An 18,663-nucleotide genomic window follows, 5' to 3' on the forward strand; every position below is an offset into this window, starting at 1 on the left:
CCAAAAGTAGTTAAAGACTAAACACACACACACACACACACACACACACACACACACACACACACACACACACACACAGGAAGAGCGTGTGGTGACTGAGGGACCCGCGGGGCATCCGGGCGTAATGCAGTAACCCTCGCCACCAGAACTGGGCCCGCAGCCTGAGAGCGACCCAGGTCCAAATGTGATCCTGACAGGAAGTGACTTTAATCAGAGCCCACAGCCTGCACGCACACGCACGCACACGCACGCACACACGCACGCACAGAAGCCTAGCAACAGGGGGTTAGTATTCCAGGAGTTACACAAACAGGCATGGGCGTTTAAACACAAACACACACACTGTGAGTTCTGGCACCTTTAAGCGGGCAACACAATACAGCTCAGTCAGGTCAGGAGGACAGAGAGACAGGAGAATGCAGGAGGGTGTGTATGTGTGTGTGTGTGTGTGGGTGTGTGTGTGTGTGTGTGTGTGTGTGTGGTTATGTGTTTGTGTTTGTGTGGGTCTGTGTTTCTTAGTGCGTGAGTGTGAGTGTGTCTGTGTGTCTGTGTTTCTGTGTGTGTGTGTGTGGGTGTGTGTCTCTGTGTGTTAGAGAGAGAGAGTAAGAACGAGAGCATGAAAAGAGAAGTAGCTGATGTGCCGACATGAACACAGGACTGATCCACTAGCTGACATGAGCACAGGAGTGATCCCCTAGCTGACATGAACACAGGAGTGATCCACTAGCTGATGTGCTGACATGAACAGAGGAGTGATCCACAAGCTGATGTGCTGACATGAACAGAGGAGTGATCCAGCTGCACTGAAAAATCTGTATGGACAACTCCTCTCCCTCCTGCACAAACACAGGAGAACACGCACTAGAAAAAAATTCTTCTTGTAACGCTAAAGATCCTTAAAACACCAAGAGTGTTTCTCCATGGGTTCCTCAGATTAACTCTAGGAGTATCGTAATAGAACTTTCATGGTTTCCTCTATGAGCGGCTGAAGAACCCCTCAAAGGGTCTAGAGGGTGACGGTATCTTTTTTCTAAGCGTGCAGGAGTCACACACACTCACTCGCACAGGAGCTGAATGAATCCATCCCTGATCTGGCCAATCAAATCAAATCAAAGTAAGATGATGTGGACACCATGATGTGTGACTGGGTGAGGCTGCAGGAAGGCCCTAGGACAGCAGAGACACAGGTCTCTAAGGTTGGGGTCACACACACACACACACACACACACACACACAGGACAGCAGAGACACGGGGCTCTAAGGTTGGGGTCACACACGCACACACACACACACACACACACACACACACACACACAGGACAGCAGAGACACAGGGCTCTAAGGTTGGGGTCACACACACACACACACACACACACACACACACACACACACACACACACACACAGGACAGCAGAGACACAGGACTCTAAGGGTGGGGTCACACACACTCAGCTGTCCATGTCAGCAGAAGAGGCGTGAGGGATTTTTTTTAGGAACTCCAGTCAGCAGGGACAGCCTTTGGGCTGTGTGTGTGTGTGTGTGTGTGTGTGTGTTTATCAGTTTGAGTATGTTAGACTGTGTGTTTTCAGGAACTCTGGTCAGCAGGGACACACGGCATGTGACTGTCCTAATGGTTTTCTGTGTCGATCAATGAGGCTCCGGGCTTCACACACACACACACACACACACACACACACACACACGCACCACTGGAGTGACCGATGGACAAGGCCTCACTGAACACAGTGTGTTCCACATTTTCAGTTACATAACTACAAATCTGTAAAGGGAGAGAGCCCCCCCCCCCAAACACACACACACACACACACACACACACACACACACACACACACACACACACACACACACACGCCAAATGAACTTTTGTTTTTCCACAATGGCGCCGTTGTCCATGGTCTAGTTTTACAGACATTGGACAGAGTGAACTGGAATTGGACAGGGAGTGAATGAGCGCCAATGTGCAAGCGTGTGCGTGTGTGTGTGTGTGTGTGTGTGTGTGTGTGTGTATGTGCATGAATCAGTTTGAGTATGGTAGACTGTGTACGTGTGTGTGTATGTGTGTGTGTGTGTGTACGTGGAGGGTCAGAGGTAACCCATCCCAGTAGAACAGCCTGAAATCTACATAGGCTGTTGCAAGTTGCACTACACAACCTCCATACAGTTCCCTCCAGCAGTGCCATGGGGAGGTCACTGAGGGGGGGGGGTTGGGGGTCAGGGCAGAGCAGGGCAGGGTCCAGCCCTTTGATCCTCTGAGGCATTTTCCCCTCCAGATGACACGGCTGTAATCATGCAAAGAAAGCAAAAACATCCGCAACAGGCAGCCATCTTGATTGAATAGCATCCAGGATGGACGGCCCTGAAGACGCGCCTGTGTTTGTCAGGCTGATTGGGTCAGTGCAGGGTTTCAACTTTAATTGCTGATAGGATTGGTCCTTTTTGTTGGCGTCTAATCTGTGATCCACACACACTCACAGTTTCACACACACACACACACACACACACACACACACACACACACTGATTTTGGCAGTAAACATGTTCAAAAATCTGATCTGCAACACGCCATCTTCTGACAACAGAGAACAGAGGGGAGAGGACAGAGGGCCAGTCACGAAGGAAAGAAGTGATGAGATGAAGAGAGGAGGGGAGGGGAAAGGAGAGAAGAGAGAGAGAAGAGAGAACAGGGATAAGGGGAAAGGGGACAGACAGTGAGTGAGTGGAAAGACATGGCGAAAAGCAGAGAGAAGGAGGTGAGAGAGTAGATGGGAGAGAGAGAAGGGAGAGAGAGGAGGGAAAAAGAAGAGGGGAGAGAGGGACAGAGAAGAGGGATAGGGAGAAAGAGAAGGCAAGATAGAGAGGGATAAATTCCCTGAAGTTCCAAGTTTCCACGAATAACTCCCTGAACAGAGCCCCTTCACCCAGGGGCAATAACAGTACAGCATGTCCCTGTGCAGAATGCCATTGGAGGCCTGGTGGGGAGTGCGAGTATGTGAGTGTGTGTGTGTGTGTGTGTGTGTGTGTTTGTGAGTGTGTGTTTCTTAGTACAGTCACATGGAGGGGACAAGGACGGACTCTGCTCTCCGCACCGTTCTCACTCGCTCAACACATTCCAGACTTCCAGCAGAACTGTTCTAGCCACCTGTTCCAGCACTAAGGCCCGCTTCAACACACACACACACACACACACACACACACACACACACACACACACACAGTTTGTTTTCTACAGTCAGTTTTCATCATACAATGACAAAAATTAGTCTTTAGATCTTGGAAAATAACATTTGATCTAAGCCATTTATCTTTAATAAACATGACACACTACTTGCAACGGCAGCTTTATGAGCATTGTGATGAGAATTTAATAAAACAGTTTGCCGTCCTCAATTCAGAAAGCAACAACCTCAAGACTTCAAAGCCCTTTTAAATCTTTCATCAGTTCAGCATGTTGTCATCAGGCACAAACTCTGCTGTAAAACACACAGACTTAAGCTCACGTGTCTGCCCACTACACAATGGAGGGTGTGTGTGTGTATGTGTGTGTGTGTGTGTGTGTGAGAGAGAGAGATCCCTACTGCCATACATTAAAATCAAAGCTTCAAACATGCTGTATGGGCCTGCACTCTGGGATGGGGAGTGAAGGGGAAAGAGCAGAAGATTATTGCATAACTGGACAGTCACACACACACACACACACACACACACACACACACACACACACACACAAAGCTGTTATGCTTTGTAAATCTAATCTGAAGGCCTCCGAAAAACAAGCAGTAATTGTCAACTGTCGAGAGTAGATCTAGCTCAGATATTATCTGAAATCTATTCCAGACTGAGCCATCATCGGAGAAACTAGGTTTCAAGGCAAGCAGAAAATACGTTAACTTAATGCTAACGTATATGGAAAATCCTATAGACACCGCGCTAGGTGTTAGCATCAAGTAATTCACGTTAATGTTTTTGTATGAGCCTGGCATTTGCTCTGCAGATAGATAACAGGTTCCCTAACAGAAAGTCTGAAGCAAGCTTGCGCGGCCTCTTGCGCTTGCACTTACGCTTACGCAATGAAGCATGAATCAGCCTTAAGGCCCAACACACACACACACAAACAGACACAAACACATACACACACCCTCACACACAGAGGCGCACACACACACACACACACACACACACACACACCACACACACACACAGTCTTTGAGGGCACAGGCCCTAAGGCCCCCCCCCCCACACACACACACACACACACACACACACACACACACACACACACAGTCCTTGAGAACACAGGCCCTAAGTACTCCCAGTGGGCACAGGTTTACAGCGTGGCAGTGGCAGTGACAATGAGAGGCACAGGAGAAACCTTGAACAGAACATGAACCTGAACTTGAACCAAGCACAGCGGGGATGCATGGCGCTAAAACCCATGATATTGGTGTTGTTAGCACCAGGTGTGTGTGTGTGTGTGTGTGTGTGTGTGTGTGTGTGTGTATTGGAAAATGTGAGCTACGTGGTTACAGTCCTTATTTGACCAGGTATGGGATGCTAATTTAGGGGCCTTAGTAAAGCTGTGGTTTCCTAAAATCCATCGGTGTGCTGCACATAACTCCATCTCTATCTCTTACTGCAAATACCTACTCTATGCTTATAGCTCAACTCTAAACATATCATGTAAATACCACTTGAGGGATGCTTTACGTGTACACTGACGCTCGTTCAGAACGCAAAAAGCTAATTGTATGGTCTCTATAGTCTTAAAATAATACCATTCATCCACAGCGAAGTAAGCTATCCAATCAGTCTATAATCTTAGAACTCTGCACAAAGTATACGTTTTCCCCATGGTAATCTGTAGACCGCTAAGCTGCTGAGATGAAACTCTGGTAAATAAAAAAGCAAGCAGAGAAACAGAAAACCTCTCTTGAGCTCCTATTTTTACATCCAAACACTCTAATCCCCATTTCTCCGTGTTCGGGGCGCAGGCCCGAAATTCCAACTCAAATTCCTAAAATAATCCAGCGGATTCTGAACCTCCCACGACTTCTCTGGGAAAAGCAGCGTGTTCCAGCGGCACTGTGATATTACGAGGGAGGTGTAGGGACGTTAAGTGCACTGGTAGGAGGTCAATTAGGGACTAGTGGCGAGCCTCCGGTGAAATTAGAGGCTGTGGAAGAGGCTGGGGCACAGCGACGGGTCATTACGAGTCGACCGCTCGCTCTAAATGACCGCCACACCCGTCGTGTGCGGCCGTCAGGGGAGGCTCTAGGAAAGACAGAACCGCTATGAAGTTCTGAGGCTCTGCTGAAAAAGATCACTGGGTCATTACACTCATTAAATACACACACACACACACACACACACACACACACACACACACACGAGTGAGCATGCTTGTGTGTGCGTCTGTGGGGAATCTGTGGGAAAGAGTCCTGAGGCTCCGACAGAGCTACAGGCTCCTGACGTTCTGAAAACAAGACCACAGGGTCATTGCACTCATTAAATATACATACACACAGACACACACTGACACACACTGACCAAACACACACACACACACACACACACAAAAGCAAACCTGTGAGTGAGCGTGCTTGTGTGTGGCTCTAGGGAATTTCTAGGAAAGACTCCTGAGCTTCTGACAGGAACACACATGTTATATTTGAATATGCATGTTTGTGTCTGGGCGTGTGTGTGTGTGTAAGACTGTGAAAGACTGGTGAGCATCCGACACACATATGAATGCAAACATATAAGCCATCTGCCACACACAGACTAACAAAACCATGTTCACCCACACACTCCCAGAAACAAACACATTTACACACATATGAATGCAAACATATACTGTATGCCCTCTGACACACACACACACACACACACACACACACACACACACACACACACACACACACACACACTTCATTACTGGCAGCTTTTATCTGCTGAGTCAGTGTGTGACTTCACACACCCCTCCACCAGTCCGGTTCCTCCTCATCCCGCTGCTGAGCGCACCACTTCCTGACCCCGTCCAACACGTCCAACACCCCGCTCCTCTCATCTTCCTGTTTTTACTGCCCAAAGGTAAACACAGCCGCCCCACCAACTGGGATCCACCGAACAAAGCCTGACCTTCTAAGAGGTACAGACACTACAATACCCTCTGTTCTGCCCGTGGCTCCAGGAGCACATACAAAAAAATACTCCCATTAGACCAGGGCAGAAGAGGCAGCACTGAACAGTTGTAAAAAGAAAAAAATAAATCAGGTTTTGGCGCAGTTCTCAGCGCGAGACCGTGTGACTGAAAGGGAATTAGACTGACAAAGAGAGACTTTGGTCCGGGCAGGGGGGGGAGGGGATCTCAAAACCACAACACAACAAAAAGGAACCGCAAGCCCTGACTACAGGGTCCCCTGGCTCCCTTCTGTTTCAGCAAGTGGATCAGTAACAGCAGAAGAGTCAAGCGTCCCAGAAAGAGATCTGCCCTGTCCCAAAGCCAGCATCTCTTATCCTGCGGGTAAACATGTGTGTGTAATCCACCTTTCTCTATTGTCCTCCCTCCTGCCATCATCCCAGCACCTTCACACACACCACACTCAACCCAGCACCTTCACACACACACATCACACTCGATCCAGCACCTTCACACACACACCACACTCGACCCAGCACCTTCACACACACACACACCACACTCCACCCAGCACCTTCACACACACCACACTCAACCCAGCACCTTCACACACACACCACACTCCACCCAGCACCTTCACACACACACACCACACTCCACCCAGCACCTTCACACACACACCACACTCCACCCAGCACCTTCACACACCACACTCGACCCAGCACCTTCACACACCAACCTCGAGCCTCTGCAGCCACGCATGGAGTCTACACCCAAACAAAAGCTGTTTTTGTGATGCAGGAGGTCTGTGTGTGTGTGTGTGTGTGTGTGTGTGTGTGTGTGTGTGTGTGTGGCACATACACAAGGTGTGTGTTGGGGGGTGTGGGGGGGTAAAGACTGAATGAGTGCATGTGTGACTTGAATTCAAATGGTGTTAGATGGGTGGGCACCAGCGGCACTGCCAGCTACATGGGGCCCTGGCACTTTCCATTCTCCAGCAAGAACGTGACCGGAGTGTCTGGCTCGCCCCGAGTGGGGCTGACCCTGGTGATCGGACACGGTCAGCTTTGTGTCGAGGTGCGAGGGACTTTTTAACACTCTCTGTAAGGTCACAATGAACCCATCTGGCTGGCACGGGTGTGGAAAGCAGCAGCTAAGGCTACACACACACACACACACACACACACACACACACACACACACACACACACACACACACACACACACACACACTTCTGTATTCTGCAGGAAAAGAGTAGAGAGCGAATCACTCTCTCTTTCACCCCAGCATATTTCCACACTCTGTTCATGTGGCAGACAGGGAGACGAGGAGAGTAAATCAGAAGAGAGAGAGACAGTTGGCAGAGATACATATGGACAGAGAGAGAGACAGTTGGACAGATACATAAGGACAGAGACAGACCGTTGGACAGATACAGATGGAGAGAGAGACAGTTGGCAGAGATACATATGGACAGAGAGAGAGACAGTTGGACAGATACAGGTGGAGAGAGAGAGACAGTTGGACAGATACATATGGACAGAGACAGACAGTTGGACAGAGATACAGATGAAGAGAAAGAGACAGTTGGAAAGATGGAGAGAGAGAGACAGGTGGACAGATACAGATGGAGAGAGAGAGACAGGTAGACAGAGATTCAGACGGAGAGAGAGAGACAGTTGGATAGATACAGATGGAGAGAGAGACAGGTGGACAAAGATTGAGATGGAGAGAGAGAGACAGTTGTACAGAGGTACAGATGGAGAGAGACAGTTGGACAGATACAGAAAGAGAGAGATTATTACTTGAGCGAGAAGCAGTAAAGGACAGAGAGAGTGTGTGTGGTGAAAAATAGAGTGTGAGTTTGTCTGTTTGTTGTATGAATGTGTGTGTGTGTGTGTGTGTGTGTGTGTGTGTGTGTGAGTGAGTGAGCTAGAGTGTGATGAAGTGGGAGAGAGAGAGTGTGTGTGAGCAAGAGAAAGAGAGATTGTGAATGTGTGTTCGTTGTAGGAGAGTGTGTGTGTGTTGTGTTTGTGTTGTATGAGAGAGTGTGTTGTATGAGTAAGAGAGAGTGTGTGTGTGTGTGTGTGTGTGTAAGAGTAAATCCTGACTGTGGACAGTGTGCCATGTCCTTCCTGTTATTCCCGATGCAGTCGGAACAGAACAGAACGGAAGGACCCAGCAGACCCAGAGACAGCAGTTTACGGTGACAGAAGCCAGACCTGTTCCTGCTGCTCTCAGCCCTGCCTCCAGCAGTCATCCGGTTCCTCATCACCATAGCCACTAAGTACATATACCCGAACTCTGCCAACTCATTTTGTCACTTTCTTCCCCTCCTAGTCTAGACTCTCTGCTGTGGGATGCTGCTGTAGTCTCTCCAGGTGATCTGCCTGCTGAGACCCCCTGTCTACACCTAACCATCCCCACCATACGATCATGCAGTACTTCTACCGCACTCATCATACATGTATCTACTCTGTGCTAGCCTATTCACCTGTTATGTAAATAACTGCCATCATCAAGAATTTAAAAGTATTGAGAGAATTGTATGGTTTTGGCACTATATTAAAACAAATATTTTAATGCATTTACCCATCTCTCCATCTACCAATTTATTCATCATATCAATCGTCTATCCCCTAATTTGCTCATTTAAGTGTATATGTCTTAACCTGTGTCAATCCATCATCCATTCACTAGAAAAACACACCTGGAAAAGGAAGCCATTAGAGCTATGGCTTTATATGTTCAGCACAGCACAGGTTTGCTTATAGTGGATGCCAAAGGACGCCTCAACAGAGGAAGAAGCATAGAGAGAAAGAGAGAGAGAGAGAGGAAGAGCAGAGAGAGAAAGCTTCCGCAGTGTATGTGGGCTCTGTAACCTTATATATCTCGGTTACTGCCTTTGTTGTTTTTTCACAAAACACACTAACATGCCAGCAAAACAACTTAGTAAAATAAACGCATGCATGCGCCCGCACACATCTCATATTTTTCCCTTGTCTCAGAAAACATGAACATTATCCCAATCAGGATAGGTCCCTGGTCACAGGGGATTCCTTATGGATGTCACCAACAACAACAACCGCTACCTGGCTAGGAACCAACTAGTGCGGTCTTCGATGTCCAGCTCCTAAATGTAGGCTGGCAAAGGGGGGTTCATATCAATTTATTTGAAAAGTGGTAAATCATGCAAATTCTCTCAGTTTACACTTGGTGTGTAGATGCCAAGTATTTGGAATTCATATTTGCAATCCGGTCACCGCTGGCGTCAGTTCGTTAACGGGAAGAAAACCCACAGTGCGCCTTTTGTCTGCACCTTGAATAAAAGCCATGGCAGCAGTGCCCCTGACTGCAAGGAACTGCAAGAATTACCGAGCCAGGGTCAGGTGGTAACCGAAATAGTCTAATCACACATCACAGATGCAATGAAGAAGAATACAACCATCCATAAATACATCTATTTCTTTTGAGGGAATGCAATAGAAAAATAACTAGGCGTTCGTAACATTAAAGCAATACGACCGTCAATATAACATGATGATTTGCTATTGACAATCATATTGTTACTTGTACATTTAGAGATTTAGTCATTTAACAGACGCTTTTATCCTTTTTAGCTGCATTTATACACATTGTAGACTTGATTGGAAATAGCAAAGGGCTATATCCTACACTTTCTAAAAGTGATGGGTGGTCTCATAAGGTTTACCTTGAGGACGATGTGGCAAAGTCTCCCCCGTCCAAAAGTCTGATTTTGCAGAAGAGAACTCCGTTCACAAAAGGCACGGCAGTTAGTTCTTCGAGCGTGAAATGGGTCTGAAACTTAAATTTCTTCTTCTTGATTAGAAACGCCATTGGTCCTTGGACTTGTGTGTCAGCCAAATCAGTAAAGACCAAGAGAGGTTTAACGTGTAAAACTAAACTTTATGACGGGCATTGCCAGTGGCGTGTAGCATATAACAGCACTCAGTCCGAGGCCTGATAGTTCTTCTGTTTTATCACTTCTTTTCATCTCCCATCACCGAGGGAGATCGCCTGCAAAACAAGCAATGTTTGCAGTTAGCGTTAAGTTTCCTAAACAACCAAGAAACACATTAGCATCATCTGAACAGCATGCCTCTTAACAGCAGTCTAGTTTGAACCGTTAAACAATGTAACGCTTCACTCCCCAAAGCAGAAAATAAACAAATAAACACTCAGCAGTCACGCAGCAGTAGTAGTTGATTATTAAAAATCTTATGCTTCGATCAAAGAAACAGACTTATAGCCTACCTCCGGAACCATCAGCTTGCATGTGCCTTGCTTGTAGTGAGAGAGAGCTCCGCAGACAATCTGCTCCTGCCTGCACTCGATTGTTTGAGTCTGTCTTCGCCTTCGGTAGCCTACACCACTTAACAGTACTTTAGCCGTACTTTAGTAGTTGTTTTTCTTCGTAACTAGTTGAACAGCACATTTATTGCACGGAAAGAAAGGACTGCAGTGTTTTCAGTGTCTGTAAAATATGGACAACCCTTCTATAAACACTTTTAAAACGAACACAATGCAGTCCAAAAGCCCTCAGAAACTGATGTGGCAACCGGTTTGGTGAGAAAAGGCAATAGATTAAACTAAATGTATCATGATGCTTTTGACATCCTTACGAAACAAGGCACAAAAACAGTTATCAGCATGAATGTTTGGGATATTTGCAGAAGCTCAGATTTCCACTCAATTGTGCGGATGATGTGCGGCTGACTTTTGTACTCCCACTTCTCAAGCACCGCCCTAATATATGCGTCATAACGGTAGGATTTATTTTCCCTGGTGGAGTTGACCAGCTCGCTGGTGATGGGGGCTTTTTTTTATGTCTATGCACCTACAGGGGTTGGCTATATCACAATCGCTTTCCTAATGAAAATACTAGCCAATAGCATCAGACATGGTATTAAACGCAGGCTATAATACAAAATATGGAATTACTAAATACATTCTAAATAGAGAGGCAGAGACAGACAGAGAGATGCACTATTTCGCAAACAATGTAGCTTTATGAGTAGGTAATTTGGTGATGTACTTTACAAAGCCAAATGTTACAGCGACCTCTAGCGTTGTAGTAAGGCATAGCTTGGGAAACATGTCGTGCCTTCTGCCTCCATGGCTCATGTTCCAGTTCACTGTTCACTGTTCTGCAGTTCTGTTCAGTTCTGTTCTGCAGAATAATGTCAAAACAGAAAGTCCTGGAAACGGTTTATTGCCTAGTCTTGAAACATACGAGGAGATGAAAAGCAATAACAGGCAGAAGTAAGGTACAGTTGGTGAATTTAACAAGTTTTTATATTAAACAGCTTTGCAGCTTCCCTTGTTTTTTTTTTGTGCCTGACAAATCCATGATGCTCTCATCTACAAATGTTTACTGACTTCTGACAAGATTCTTTTAAACTGATCATACACTCAAAATTTCTCATTCACACATCCGTCCTTGCCATTCATCTTCACTCTGCTGTTTCTTAAATTACATTTAAAACAAAACCACCGCTATTTCACATCTGAGGAAGACAATGTCAGGGGAAATAACAGAACTCAGATGCACCATCAACATGGCTTGTAAAAATCTTAGGGTCAAACAATAAGCAAATACACTCCAGGAGTTTTTCACAATAAAACTCTAACGTCATACTTCTGTCCAAAACCTCTGTACAACATAACCCTGTCTAAAGTGGACAGCCCGGGGACTGCATCCTCACATAACTACTTAACAACCAAGATAGTCAAACACATATTTTAACATTCCTGTACACAAATGCTGTTTCACGCAAAAGCACTTTCCTTTGAAAACATATACAAACCGCACACACATAACCTTGCACAGAAACACACCAACAGCTCACAACACACACAGACAGTTTACAACCAGACACAGACGCAAACACAGTTTACAAGGTCATACACATCCTCATTCACCCGCAGACATGACAATAAATCTAAACACATACACGCAATCAGATGCATAAACACATCTAAACACACACTCACACATACATACATACATACATACATACATACATACATACATACATACATACATACATACACAAACACATACACGCTCACAGATGCATAAACGAATCTAAACACACACACATACACACATACACACACACAGATGCATAAACGAATCTAAACACACACACACATTCCTGAGTCTATTGCACATCCTCCGCCTGTTCAGTTGTGGAGGGGGCTTTACTGTCCCCGCCCTCAGTCCCCGTCATGACGGCGGAGCTGTTGGCGCTCTGCAGGAACTTGCGGAGGTCCTTGAGCGCGGGCCGGAACATCTGGATGAGCGCGAGCAGGGCGGCCTGCGTCCCTTCCAGCGCCTGGGCCTGCCTCTCCTGGGCGCAGGCCTGGGCCTCCTGGGACCGCCGGATCATCTGCAGCAGGTCGTTCTGGTTCTCCATGTGCTGGGCGATCTCGCGCACGTGCAGGTTGGTGACGCGCTGCTCCTGCAGCAGCTTGGCCGAGTTGAGTGCGATGCGGCTCTTCAGCTCCTGAGGCTTCACCGAACATTCCGTCTGCGCCGTCAGGACCTCCACTGGAGCCTCCGTCGTCACGGTTAAAGGCGTCTCCGTGGTGCAGTACTCAACCATGCCCTCCTCCAGCGTGTGGTAAGTGGTCTCACCTGGACACAGAACACACACACACACACACACATAAGTAGGAGCATGCACACACACACATAAGCATTAGCATGAGCATCCACACACACACACAAGCATGAGCATCCACACACACACAAGCATCCACACACACACACACAAGCATGCGCATACACATCCACACACACACACACACACACACACACATATCCACTCACAAACACAACGCATGAATACCCAAATAATCACATGCACACTCAGATTGAATACAGACAAGACAAGTTTGGCATGTACGCAAAGGCAGCTTTCTCAAATTTCATCTTAACTCTCTCACGTATCTCCTGATAACAGTCACACTTCCTGGTCTTCTTAAAGCAAAGGCCTACTTGAAATCTGAATATTTTTGTTGTTGTTCTGAGAGTAAAACTCACTAATGACTATCCACAATTTGAAGTGAATCAATCATCATTTTAACACCAGCCACCTCATACTTCATCTGGAAACTGATTTAAGCTGACCACTGGCACAATGGATACTTCAGAAATAAGAGAGGACTTTACCTTCTAAGGTTTTAACTTCACAGGCCGCAGAGGCAGTCTGGATGTCTGTTTACACACAAAGACACCATCACCACAACTGCACATCCTATTCATGTGAGACAAGTTTATACAATCCTGTGGTAGGTCCTGTGCTTAAAAACTTGTGAAGGCTACCATGCAGAGATATATATAGCTCATAGAACCCATCTGTATGTTACCTTTGTTGACTTTGTCGAGACTATTTAACTACCTTTCAAATCAATCGTCGGGTTTCATAAATGTTTAACCTAACATTCCTAGTTCGCCTAACTTAAAGGACGTATCGCCTAGACTACAAGGCAGGCAGTTGCACGATTTACCGCGCACTTCACGCAAAGCCTGTTCTTTTAGCGTACGTTAACGTAATTGACTTACTTTGCGTGAGAGTGACCGTAGCCGCCGAGCTCATGGGTACAGGGACGCTGATCTCTGCGCTCGTTTCGCCCGCGGGAAGGCTGATAATCGTAGCTTCTCCTAGTAGGTTACAGATCCTCTGCTGCATGGAAGTCAGTATGACGGGCACTGTGGTGCAGTCGCCAGTGCCTTCCATGGCTGCGCGGGCTTGGGCCACCTTCCGCCGTACTTCGGTCTTTAGATCGGACCACTTCTTCTTTACCTCAGCCAGTTCCCTTTGACAAGTAGTCACTGCATTAACGCGCTTTAGTATCTCAAGCCATGCATTGTTTTTGGCGATGTGAGTAACGCCAGCGTTGAAGTGGTTAACTAAAATGTGTTTTTGTTTTTCCATCTCCTCCACAATGATTTCCACCTCTCTTTCTGAGAAATTCATTTTCCTCTTTTTTGCCTGTGATGCCATTGGCTAAATGAAATATGGCTTTAATAAAAGCATTAAATTGCGTAATATACGTAAAAATAGTAAGTTTTTCTCGACTGAGCTGCGCAACGTAATGGCTTCTGGAATCGGCTTCTTCCTCCTACAACAACGTTTGCGTCCGTAATGGCCGAAGTCCCACCTCCTCCGTAACGCACCTTTGATTGGCTCAACCATGCATATGGGCATACTTCGTCACCCTCAGTATTTGCTTACGACACTGCCACTCAAAGGCAAAATGGGTAGTTCAACATTTGACGGTCTTAGAGCGTTATTACAGAACAATTCCGACAGGTGGCAATATTTTACCACATATGTCTAAAAATTTGATTTCTTCTGATCATCAGCGACCACATATGGTGGCTAACTCTGCATGCCATCAACTATTTAATTTAATTACAATTATCTAGCTCAAAAAAGCCATAAACTATATGGCTGCTGCAAGAAAACCATACAGGAGAAATCATAAAATCTATTTTACCCGTTCTTTATATATATATGACAAATGAAATATAAAAATGGAAATAAGCATTGTGTCTGGGGTGCTGTGAACAGCTCAGTGAATATCCTGCTAATGAGTAACATCATCTTGCAATGAGGGCAGTAAGACCTGATTACTTGCTCCCTGCTCAGACATACTCTTGCAAACCGCTGAAGCAGAAGTAAGAGTAATCTAGTTTTATGAAGACCAAGTCTATTGAGAAAATTCCCAACCTCTTTAAAATTAGAGTTTTATCCCTGCAATGTACTTCAGTATCACGTACTGTAGTGTGGTGGACTACGGAGCCCCTTAAAGGCACCCAGTGCAACTTTATAGGCTTGAGACTCGAAAAATAAACATTCAATTTCTAGTCTTTTTTATACGTAGTAAGTTTCAATAACTCCATACCATTACATATCGACATTCAAGGAGCAAAGATGAGACGTCGTTGTGTGGTGAGAACTGATAGAAAATCGTACACAACAACAATCGCCGGTGGTAAGAGGCCATTTTTCCATTTACTGGAATCCTGCTCTATTTATTGGTGGCACCAATAAATAAAGATTTGGGGAAAAAATGGCGGCGATTGTTGTTGTTTACAATTTTCTATCAGTTCTCACCACACAACGACGTCTCATTTTTGCTCCTTGAATGTCGATATGTAATGGTATGGAGTTATTGAAACTTACTACGTGTAAAAAAGACTAGAATGTTTATTTTTAAGCCTCGAAAGTTGCACTGGGTGCCTTTAAGGGTCATAATGAGCCATCGCTCCCAATACTTGCATTTCCTAAGCAGCTCAAAAGAAAATTCCCACCATGGCCCTTAGGTGGCCGCTAGCCAAAACTTGTGAGTTGAGTATTCTAATGGAGTGTGTGCAGTAGTAATTTGATACCCAAGTGGAAATGATCTCACATGATGCAGTTGGATTTTCCTGTGTGACCAAGGGTCTTTTGGCTCATTCAAATGCTACCGCCAATACCAACACATGCCATATTCTGCATCCTTTAGCTCAGGGGTGTGGTAATCCTGAGCCTGTTTTTCACCAGCCACGCATAACTTTCAATTATCTTACAACTCAAACTAGTAGTAATAGTGAACTTGTAAAGTTATAAGGGTAGTATACTTTGATGTAAAATATCATAACAAAAACAGCAAACAGTACTGTACACAGTACTGGCAATCATATTTTTTGCAATGAAAGACTGCAACGAGTTTCTAAGAAATATTTTGTCACTGATTGATAGAAGAAAAACAACTTAAGTAATCTCTTTTTTTCAGTTTGGTTACTGTTTAGTGTATCAGTCACCGCTGCCTTTTTTTTCCAAGTGTTCCTTTTGAGGTGAAGCATGCCTCAGAATTGTGATGTCACCATGTTCTGGAACAGAATGTTGGCGTTTCCAAGAATGCACTTCCCAAGGGTTCCGCTAGTGTCAAGGATGTGATGCGGATGATGTCATTGTCCACTTAACAAAACAAAGCTTTTGTTTTATATGGAGTTAACACAATTATTCTCTACCCTGATAAAAATCTACAGAAATTGTACATTTAAAGCAATTTCACTAAATGTTACATAATGTTATGGTGAGGTATTTTCACAACAGGCCACGTTTTCATCCGCAAAAGGAATATGTTGATTTGTCTTGTCCGCAGACACACATGTTGGATTCAAGTGTGGACATACTGGTCCCGGGGCCTCCGAGTACAGGGATCTGGCAGTACTCTCAGAGACATTAACCTATTTCTGTCTTTAGAGTTATAGTGCCGTGTCACTGTTCCCCTGCAAACTTGTTGGTGGCGTAGCTGAGGCACATAACAAACATTTATCATGGCAATTCTGTGCATTGGATAAGTAAATATATGTATTCACAGAAAGGAAAACAGTGAAAAGTATCTCATCACAGATAAAATCCTTCATTTGTGCACATAGATACAATAGCATGTACCTCTCTTCATTTGAGGACATGCATAAGTATGCTTTCTGTCTTGTGCTGAATAACTAAACATGTAGCTCAGTAAACACAGAACACTAAGTGTACATTAAGATCAAAGATTCCGTTTTCTCTCAAGATCTGTTGCCATATGCATTTGTTACATTGTATTCACTTGCCCATGTCAAGAGATTTCATGTGAAATCTCTCCCTCACAAATGCTTTTGTGTTTTTAGAACGAAAAAACTTGTTTTGCTCAAAACGCTGTTTTTCATTCATCCTCCTCAGAAGGAAAGCCATAAAATGATAAGAGGTGATAACTCCTTCTCTTTCACTGATAAGATGTTCTGTCTTTTGCACTGTTGTCAAGTGGCATCTGACAATCCCACCTTGGCAGGTAATAAAGAGGGACAGACTGAGGACTAGCATCCTGTTTTTCCTGAGTTTTGACCGGCCTGCTAGCCCCCTTTCCAAAGGTTATCAGTTCTGCGGCAGGTGTAGACAGCCACCGTTATCTGCTGAGATCAAAACAAGCCCAACTACGTGCAATAACATCAGGATGTGATGCACTTCAGTGTGGAAGTTGAACTTCCAACGAGGCGGGGGGACACTATTGACTGTGGTTAATATCAAACCCTGCTCACCAAAATTGGGTGTCTTGTTTTGAGGTTTGAGGTTGACGTAAGCAATGTGATTTTCAGACCTGCTGTTTGCTGTTTTCAGTGATTGGTGACTGTTTTGCATAACACAGTACAGGCGTGGCGCATTAACAACACAGGAGAAGCGGATAGTGAAAACACCAGATAACTGATCATGTGTGCATTTGCAAAACAAGTGCTGTTTTATATAAATTATCAAACACAAATACATTTTTCAAATAAATTGACATCCTAACTGTATCAGTATGACCCTATTAGATCACATCAACTCAGTTTCCCCATGAAACGTCATCAGTCTGACCTTATCAGGCCACATCAACTCAGTTTCCCCATCACACGTCATCAGTCTGACCATATCAGACCACATCAGCTCAGTTTCCCCATCAATTGCTACCTCTATATGTTGTTGGGTTTGAAGGACTGGCTGGCCTCCCAAGCTTTAAGCCATGGACTGGCCTGCACCCATGGACACCCCGTGTGTGTGACTGTGTGTGACCGGCTAAAATTAGCATCAGGACAGCCCTCGGGCTCGGATATCCATCATGTGGTCCTACACATAAATGAAGGAGGACTGGCCCAATAACTCAACCTTGTGTGGCCCCTCTGGGGTGTAGAAGCTATGTTGCCATCTCACCTACATGGTGCAGGGTGAGTTTATGTAATCTCAGAACTGTGAGGGCATCACAAGGGGCGACTCATTTTGCTGGTGGTGAAATTAGGAACATGAAATGTTTTGTCATCAAACATGTCCAATTTAAATGCTGACCTGCTCTGCAAGGAATGCGTCATGTACAAAGTGAAGACACTTATAGCAACCACCCCCAACACCTTGACACATTTATCATGTAAAGTTGAACATAGCTTAGTTTTTGCTCTGTCATTGAATGGTCTGTCATGAACTGGTAATGCTACTGGCTCATAGGTGGCTCTTTGATAGGCAACAGTCAATCCTTGGGTGGCAACACAAAAAGGGTGTTGAGTGATTTGGAGGCCGGTAGCCTGCGCACACACACACATACACACACACACAAACTGTGCCAGGACCACGGTAGTTCTGAAGAGACAGGAACGTATGATCAACCTTGGAAGTTAGAAAGGCTAAATGACTCCAGTACATTCTTGGCATGAGCGCTGACTTTTGCATCATCATGAAAAACGAATTGACACCTGTTGAGCTTTCTGAGATGTAATGTTTATCATTCTCAGATGTCTTGTGGGATATGTTAATAGTGGGGGGAGATGGGACAAATGCCATAACTGAGGTGTGTAACATTGTAAATGTCAGGTCAAAAAGGAGGAACCAGTTGTCTGTCACTGTCTGCCAAGTCACAGACTGAGCACAAACCTCATGTCAGCCATTATAGAAATATTAGTATAAATGAGTGTG

At 45.3% G+C, this 18,663-nt stretch overlaps 2 protein-coding genes across 2 annotated transcripts in view; both read right to left on the reverse strand.

The window, feature by feature from the left end:
• Positions 1–10,099, reverse strand: part of eeig1a (estrogen-induced osteoclastogenesis regulator 1a) — a 27,506-nt gene extending 17,407 nt beyond the window's left edge. Inside the window, exon 1 of the mRNA XM_080852283.1 lies at positions 9,870–10,099. Coding sequence (XP_080708409.1) covers positions 9,870–10,015 — 146 coding nt within the window. The 5' untranslated portion in view covers positions 10,016–10,099. The remainder of the gene's footprint in view (positions 1–9,869) is intronic.
• Positions 10,100–12,342: 2,243 nt separating this feature from the next.
• Positions 12,343–14,190, reverse strand: naif1 (nuclear apoptosis inducing factor 1; the record flags this gene model as incomplete). The annotated part of the gene is made up of 3 exons (XM_080852697.1): positions 12,343–12,818; positions 13,356–13,400; positions 13,749–14,190. 3 exons carry the CDS (start codon positions 14,188–14,190, stop codon positions 12,343–12,345), a joined length of 963 nt encoding a protein of 320 aa, XP_080708823.1.
• Positions 14,191–18,663: the final 4,473 nt, after the last annotated feature.

This window comes from Sprattus sprattus (assembly GCF_963457725.1).
Source record: "Sprattus sprattus genome assembly, chromosome: 15".
Taxonomy (NCBI): domain Eukaryota; kingdom Metazoa; phylum Chordata; class Actinopteri; order Clupeiformes; family Clupeidae; genus Sprattus; species Sprattus sprattus.